The 8,881-nt window shown below is 45.3% G+C and overlaps 1 protein-coding gene across 4 annotated transcripts in view; it reads right to left on the reverse strand.

The window, feature by feature from the left end:
- Positions 1–8,881, reverse strand: part of ASCC1 (activating signal cointegrator 1 complex subunit 1) — a 126,845-nt gene that overhangs the window by 115,974 nt on the left and 1,990 nt on the right. For all 4 annotated transcript variants that reach the window (XM_023204988.1, XM_023204989.2, XM_031936181.1 and 1 more), the window contains exons 2-3: positions 7,638–7,782; positions 5,243–5,342 (exon numbers count right to left, since the gene is read on the reverse strand). In XM_023204988.1, coding sequence (XP_023060756.1) covers positions 5,243–5,342; positions 7,638–7,749 — 212 coding nt within the window. In that variant the 5' untranslated portion in view covers positions 7,750–7,782. The remainder of the gene's footprint in view (positions 1–5,242; positions 5,343–7,637; positions 7,783–8,881) is intronic.

Here is an 8,881-nt window from a genome sequence, read left to right on the forward strand (position 1 = left end):
GGCAAGAGAATTGCTTGAACTCGGGGGGCGGAGGTTGCAGTGAGTCAAGATCACACCACTGCACTCCAGCCTGGGCAACAAGAGTGAAACTCCATCTCAAAAAAAAAAAAAATCAGTGGGGTGTGGTGGCGGGCACCTGTAATTCCAGCTACTTGGAAGGCCGAGCAGGAGAACTGCTTGAACCCGGGAGACAGAGGTTGCAGTGAGCAGAGATTGCATCACTGCACTTCAGCCTGGGCGACAGAGGGAGACTCCGTCTCAAAAAAATAACTAAATAAAATTAAAGTTGGCTGGGCGTGGTGGCTCACATCTGTAATCCCAGCACTGTGGGAGGCCGAGGTGGGTGGATCACCTAAAGTCAGGAGTTCAAGACTAGTCTGGCCAACGTAGTGAAACACTATCTCTACTAAAAATACAAAAATTACCCGGGTGTGGTGGCAGATGCCTATAATCCCAGCTACTCAGGAGGCTGAGGCAGGAGAATCACTTGGACTCAGGAGGCAGAGATTGCAGGGAGCCGAGATTGTGCCATTCCACTCCAGCCCGGGCGACAGAGCGAGACTCCGCCTCAAAAAAAAAAAAAAAAAGAGGCCAGGCATGGTGGCTCACGCCTGTAATCCCAGTACTTTGGGAGGCTGGGGCGGGCGGATCACCTGAGGTCAGGACCTCGAAACCAGCCTAGGACCGAAACCAACTTGGAGAAACCTCATCTCTACTAAAAATACAAAATTAGCCAGGCATGGTGGTGCATGCCTGTAATCCCAGCTACTAGGGAGGCTGAGGCAGGAGAATCTCTTGAACCCGGGAGGCGGAGGTTGCCGTGAGCCGAGATCGTGCCATTGCACTCCAGCCTGGGCAACAAGAGCGAAACTCTGTCTCAAAAAAAAAAAAAAAATTAAATTAAATTAAATTAAAATGGAGTGAATAGTACTTACTTGTCACAAGGTTGTCATAAGGATTAAACGCAATCATATATGAAAGAGCTTTCCAGTAAGTGGCACAGAGCTCCATACAGTCCATGCTGTCGGGCAGATGCCCCGAACGTTAGCAGGTTAAGCATACCAGGAGAAGGACCCTGTATAGCAGACACACCTGACAGTAATAACTTAAGCCTACCTGAGAATCACCCTATGATCTAAGAAGAATATGCGTTCAGAGTTCCAAGCTACGGAATCTGGCTTGGATTCATTCCAACCCAGAGATCCATTCCTTTATGCATAAGGAACATCTGAATCCCTGACCCATTTATGGAACCCAAGCCATACAGGGGATCGAGGTCCTTTGTTTTGGATTAAATAAAGGTTGCCAGGTGATGGCTGCTAGGGGCAGGGTGTGAAGTGGAAATGTTATATGAACTGTATGCTTTTTCCAAGCAGTTGAAGTTCTGTCCAGCCCACCACCACAGTACCACCCTTTATGCAAGTCCCCTCAATAAATGCTGTGTCTCACTTGCTGGCTCTGGGTCTCTTCCCCAGCCTAACATGGTGCCATCCCTGTTGAAGTCAACAGGTATGCGGCATGACACATGCTATCCTCATTAAACCCATACTGGTATCTTTCCAGTTAAAAGTATAGTTGGACTGAAAAGAGGTTTACATGGAAAATCTAAAATATTCACTATAGGGCAGGCACAGTGGTTCTTGCCTGTAATACCAGCACTCTGGGATGCGAGGCAGGCAGATCACCTGAGGTCAGGAGTTTGAGACCAGCCTGACCAACATGGCAAAACCCCATCTCTAACAAAAACACAAAAAAATTAGCCAGGCGTGGTGGTGCATGCCTGCAGTCCCAGCTACTCAGGAGGCTGAAGTAGGAGAATTGCTTGAACCGGGGAGGCAGAGGTTGCAGTGAGCCCAGATCACGCCACTGCACTCCAGCCTGGGTAACAGAGTGAGACTCCGTGTCAAAATAATAAAATAAAATAAATAAAATATTCACTACAATAACACAAATAAGCAGTGACAAGGTGACTCCTTGGTTGAAAACATAAGAGGAAACTCCTACCAGGTCAAGTGGTTCTCAGTCTTGGCTATACACTGGAATCACCTGGGGGGCTTCAAATAGTGATATCTGGGTCCTGCTCCCACAGACTCTGATTTAATTGGTCTAGGGTGCACCCAAGCACTGGGATTTTTAGAAACTCCCCAGATGATTCTCCCGTGCACCTGAGGCTAAGAACCACAGCGGGAGACCTAACCCATGGACAGGTGTTGTCAATATTAAGACTCTGATTATAAATTAGTTTGGCCAGGTAATTTCTTTCTTGATCCAAATAAGCCTACAGAAATTATTCCTAAGAAAGAAAATCTTCTTAGTATTTTTTATTTATTTATTTATTTTTGACAGAGGATATTGCTCTGTTGCCCAGGTGGAACTACATGGCACAATCATAGCTCACTGTAACCTTGAACCTCTGGGCTCAAGCAATACTTCTGGCTTCAGCCTCCCAAGTAGCTGGGACTACAAGCACTCACTACCATGCCTGGCTAATTTACCTATTTTTATTCATTCATCCGTTCATTCATTCATTCATTTATTAATTGTAGAAATAGGGTCTCACCATGTTGCCCGAGCTGGGTGGTCTCCAACTCATGGGCTCAAGTAATCCTCCCATCTTGGCCTCCCGAAGTGCTGGAATTACAGGTATGAGCCACCACACCCAGCCTTCTAAGTAAATATTATCTATTAATTAGGATTTATCAGAGCCAATACCTAATCTAACATGCAAGTCACCTGGCACATAATGAGTGCTTAGAATATAGAGAAATCAAAAGATTATCAAGTTAGAATCATGCAAGGAACTTTTACACACCTTAGCAGTAGCAGATACAAACCAAGACCTGCTACACTGATTTTTTTTTTTTTTTTTCTTCAGGAAACTGAGCCACGACTTTCTAAAATCATGTTTCTTAGGAAAAAACGTCACTAGAGCCTGATTTGGTCATATTACAGGAAAATTTTATATTTAATAGGTGTTTAGAATGCTATCAAGGTTGATGAAACCATTTGTGGTCGGGCACGGTGGCTCATGCCTGTAATCCCAACACTTTGGCAGGCCGAGGCGGGTGGATCACCTGAGGTCAGGAGTTCGAGACCAGCCTGGCCAACATGGTAAAACCCCACCTCTACTAAAAATACAAAACTTAGCCAGGTGTAGTAGTGCAGGCCAGTAGTTCCAGCTACTCAGGTGGCTGATGCAAGAGAATCGCTTGAACCAAAACGGAGGAGGTTGCAGTGAGCCAACATCATGCCACTGTACACCAGCCTGGGCGACAGAGTGAGACTCTGTCTCAAAATATGTGTGTATGTGTGTGCAGAGACCAATAAGCAGGCTATTTTAAGTAATCCACAGAAAAGGCAGAAGGGTAGCAGTGAAGATACAGATACCTGGTAGATTCAAAATATATTTAACACATTTGTAATACCAGCCCACTGGGAGGCCAAGGCAGACGGACTGCTTGAGTTCCAGAGCTCAACACCAGCCTGGGCAATATGGAGAAACCCTGTCTCTATCAAAAATGCAAAAAATTAGCCAGGCGTGGTGGCGCACACCAATAGTCCCAGCTATTTTGGGGGGTTGAAGAAGGGAGGATCACTTGAGCCCAGGAAGTCAAGGCTAGAGTGATCCAAGATCGCATCACTGCACTCCAGCCTGGGTAACAAAGCAAAAGCAAAGCCCTGCCTTTAAAAAAAAAAAAAAAGATATTTAAAAGGTAATATGGGATATGGTGGTTGGGCATGGCTCATTCCAACACTTTGAGAGACCAAGGTGGGAGGATCACTTGAGTCCAGGAGGTCAAGATCAGCCTGGGAAACATAGTAAAACCCCATCTCTACAAGTAATTCAAAAAAATTAGCCAGGCTTGGTGGTGGGTGCCGGTCCCAGCTACTTGGGAGGCTGAGGTGGGAGGATCACTTTAGCCTGGGCAGTCAAGGCTGCAGTGAGCTGAGATTGTGCCACTGCACTCTAGCCTGGCAACAGTGAGACAGCCTGTCTCAAAAATATAATAATAATAATAATAGGCTGGGTGCGGAGGCTCACGCCTATAATGCCGGCACTTTGGGAAGCCGAGGCAGGTAGATCACCTGAGGTCAGGAGTTCAAGACCAACCTAGCCAACATGGCAAAACCCCATCTCTACTAAAAATACAAAAATTAGCCAGGCATGGCAGGCACCTATTATCCCAGCTACTCAGGAGGCTGAGGCAGGAGGATGGCTTGAACCCTGGGGGCGGAGGTTGCAGTGAGCCAAGATCGTCCCATTGCACTCCTGCCTGGGTGAAAGAGCGAAACTCCATCTCAAAATAAACAAATAAATAAAATAAAATAAATAAAAGGTGATGAGGTTTGGATCTGTGTCCCTGCCAAATCTCACGCTGAAATGTAACCCTCGGTGTTGGAAGTGGGGCCTAGTGGCAGGTGCTTGGAACATGGGTGTGGATCCCTCATGATGGCTTAGCGCTATCTCCTTGGCAATGAGTGAGCTCACACAAGATCTGGTTGTTTAAAAGTGTGTGGCACCTCACTTCCCATGGTTTTTGCTCCTGCTTTCACCATGTGACAAGCCTGCTCCCACTTCAGCTTCTGCCAAGAGTAAAAGGTCCCTGAGGCCTCCCCAGATGCCAGTGCCATGCTTGTAGTGTCTGTAGAGTTATAAGCCAGTGAAACCTCTTTTCCCTTTTTTCTTTTTTAAGACTAAGTTTCACTCTTGTTGCCCAGGCTGGAGTGCAATGGCATGAATCTCTGCTCACTGCAACCTCTGCCTCCCAGGTTCAAGTGATTCTCCTGCCTCAGCCTCTCGAGTAGCTGGAATTACAGGTCCCCACCACCACACCCAGCTAATTTTTGTATATTTAGTAGAGATGGGGTTTCACCATGTTGACCAGGCTGGTCTTCAACTTCCGACCTCAGGTGATCCATCTGCCTCGGCCTCCCAAAGTGCCAGGATTACAGGCATGAGCCACCGCACCTGGCCGAAACCTCTTTTCTTTATAAATTACCCAGGCTCAGGTATTTCTTCATAGCAACACAAAAATGGCCTAACACAAGAGGCAAAATCAGCTTAGTGATGCATGTGGAACAATGAATTAACCTGCAATCAGTCCTCTGACATTTTAGGACATTTTTATCATTTTATCATTAGTGTTCAAGAATCGCAATAAGTATGGAAGACCAAAGAGTTCACTTCCCACTGAGTTTCCTGGAAGTCTCTCCCCATGAAGCTGTTGGGGACATGACTCACTTATAGAGCAAGCTGGGGGCCCTCACAGTAGACCGGAATCCTTGTGGGGTCTGCTCCACCTCATAGGCATCACAGGGCTCATCAGCACACTCCATGGAGCCTGCACAGAAACCATGACATCTCACTCAGAAACAATGTTGCTCTGTGGACAACAGCTTTTGCCTCAGCTGTCACAACCGCTGCTGGGGTTTAAAAAAAATCAATATACACAGGCATAAAGAACAGCCAGACACTGTACATTTCATGACACTGCTCTGATACTCCTTCTGACCTGATCTTATAAGAAATAAACCATAAAAAAACACATAATGACTATTTTAAATCTTTCAGTCTTGGAATCCTGGGAAGGTAGCACATGTATACAGTACATCTCCCTCATCTGTGGTTTCGCTTTCCAAGGTTTCAGTTACCTGCAGTTAACTGCTGTCCGAAACTATTTATTACAATAAGATACTGGGCATGGGACAGAGAGACCACATTCACATCACCTTTATTACAATGCATTGTTACAACTGTTCTATTTTGTTAGTGATTGTTATTAATCTCTCACTGTGCCTGATTAACAAACTAAACTTTATCAAAGGTTTCTATATACAGTTGGCCCTCCATATACAGGGATTCTCCATCAGTGGATTCAACCAACCACAGACTGAAAATATCTGAAAGAAAATCCAGCCTGGGCAACAAAGTAAAACCCCTCATCTCTATAAAGATTAGCTGGGCATGATGGCACATGCTCGTAGTCCCCACTACTCAGGAAGATGATGTGGGAGAATCATTTGAGCCCAGGAGGTGAGGCTGCAGTGAACCAAGGTCGTGCCACTGCACTCTAGAATGGGCTTCGCTCTTAAAAAAAAAAAAATTACTTGGAAAAAATAAAATAAAATAACAACACAGCAATAAAAATAAAATAAATTAAAAAACAATACAGGCCAGGCACGGTGGCTCATGCTTGTAATCCCAGCACTTTGGGAGGCCGAGGCAGGCGGATCACCCAAAGTCAGGAGTTTGAGACCAGGCTGGCCAACATGGTGAAACACCATCTCAACTGAAAATACAAAAATTAGCCACGTGTGGTGGCGGGCGCCTGTAGTCCCAGCTACTGGGGAGGCTGAGGCAGAACTGCTTGAACTCGGGAGATGGAAGGTTACAGAGAGCCCAGATCACGCCACTGCACTCCAGCCTGGGTGACAAGAGCAAAACTCTGTCTCGAAAAAAAATAATAATAATAAATAAATAAACAATACAGTACAACTATTTACAGAGCATTTGCACTGTATTGGGTATCATATGTATTACAAGAGAAGATTTAAAGTAGGATGTGTGTAGGTTACATGCAAATACCATGATGTTCTACAAAAGGGACATGGGCATCCGAGGATTTTGGTAACATTACTGGGCAATGGACTAAATACATATGTTCATTTATTTCAAAAATTTATATATAATTACTTTAGGGGCCGGGTGCGGTGGCTCAAGCCTGTAATCCCAGCACTTTGGGAGGCCGAGACGGGCGGATCACGAGGTCAGAAGTTCGAGACCATCCTGGCTAACACGGTGAAACCCCGTCTCTACTAAAAAAAATACAAAAAGCTAGCCGGGCAAGGTGGCTGGCGCCTGTAGTCCCAGCTACTCGGGAGGCTGAGGCAGGAGAATAGCGTGAACCCGGGAGGCGGAGCTTGCAGTGAGCTGAGATCCGGCCACTGCACTCCAGCCTGGGCGACAGAGCGAGACTCCGTCTCAAAAAAAAAAAAAAAAAAAAAAAAAAAAGAAATTACTTTAGGGCCAGGTGCGGTGGCTTACGTCTGTAATCCCAGCAGTTTGTGAGGCCGAGGCAGGTGGATCACTTGAGGTCAGGAGGTCAAGACCAGCCTGGCCAACATGGTGAAACCCTGTCTCTACTAAAAATACAAAAATTAGCTGGGCATCGTGGCACATGCCTGTAGTCCCAGCTACTCGGGAGGCTGAGGCACCAGAATCGCTTGAACCTGGGAGGCAGAGGTTGCAGTGAGTGGAGATTACATTACTGCATTCCAGCCTAGGTGACAGAGCGAGACTCCATCTCTAATAATAATAATAATTACAACTCCACAGACAAAGGAACTTAATTTTGTCGTAGAATATTAATGGTTAATATTAATAACTAAAATTTCTTCTTATGATATTTAAACCTCTGTACAAAGAAGAAACATAACCTATAAATTACAACCAAAAACACTTCAGCTAAACTCAAACTCATCAGTACCCTTAGATATGAACAAAAACGGAGCTATATGAGGCCAAACATCTCAAACTTCAGTGCTGACACAGAAACACACTGAAACAAACAAAAAATTGATCCTACAATACACAGGACATTTTACTTCTTATCTGACCAAAGAGCAACTAGGATTACCTTGATAGAAGTCCTCTTCATCTTCTTCATGTTGATAGGTCTGTTCTTGGACTGGATTCTTCCTGTAATTCCGGCCATCAATTCTTATAAGCTGTGGACGCAGAACTTCCATGACACTTTCTTCAAATAATATTCTGATGACGTCCTGAAAAATATAATTACCATCTTACCCTTCTTAGTGAGAATTAAACGTCCTATCTCTAGTATCTGAACCATTACGTAGGTCTGAATTGGGCATCAGTTCACAGTATCTCCCACACAAAAGCAGCACTGTTTCCCATTGGATTTCCCATCTGTAAACCAGTTTAGGTTTCCCATTGGATTTCCATCTGTAACTGCTGCATTTTCTACCACACTGGCTCACTCAAGAGAGGAAAGTAATTTGTAAACTATTTATCACCCACCCTCCCAAAAAAAGGGATTAAAAGGCATATACTCTTTTAAAAAAAGAAAGAAAGAAAGAAAGGGAGGGAGAGAGGGAGGGAGGGGAGCAGTGGCTCACATCTGTAATCCTAGCACTTTGGGAGGCCAAGGTGAGAGGATTGGTTGAGTCTGGAGTTCAAGACCAGCCTTGTGAACACAGTGAGGCCTCGCCTCTAAGAAAAGAAAAAGAGGACCAGGTGCGGTGGCTCACACCTGTAATTCCAGCACTTTGGTAGGCCGACGTGGGCAGATCACCAGGTCAGAAGTTCGAGACCAGCCTGATCAACAGGGTGAAACCCCGTTTCTACTACAAATACAAAAATCAGCTGGGCATGGTGGCACACGCCTATAATCCCAGGTACTCGGGAGAGTGAGGCAGGAGAATCTCCTGAACCCGGGAGGTGGAGGTTGCAGTGAGCCAAGATCCCGCCGCTGCACTCCAGCCTGGGCAACAGAGAGCAACTCCATCTTAAAAAAAAAAGAAAGAAAAAGAGAAAAGGGCCGGGCATGGTGGCTTACACCTGTACTCCCAGCACTTTGGGAGGCTGAAGAAGGAGGACTGCTTGAGCCCAAGAGTTTGAAACCAGCCTGGGCAACATGGCGACACCCTGTTTCTCAAAAAAAAAGAGATTAAAAATAAAAGGCAGCCTTTGAAAGAGAGACTACAGGTCTCTTTATTACTTTAACCTAATGAGTAAAATGCGAACTTCAGTAGTTATCTAACCATTTGCACAGTATCTTTTTTTTTTTTTTGAGACGGTGTCTCGCTCTTGTTGCCCAGGCTGGAATGCAATGACACTATCTCTGGTCACTGTAACCTA

This window comes from Piliocolobus tephrosceles, chromosome 9, assembly GCF_002776525.5.
Source record: "Piliocolobus tephrosceles isolate RC106 chromosome 9, ASM277652v3, whole genome shotgun sequence".
NCBI classification, from domain to species: domain Eukaryota; kingdom Metazoa; phylum Chordata; class Mammalia; order Primates; family Cercopithecidae; genus Piliocolobus; species Piliocolobus tephrosceles.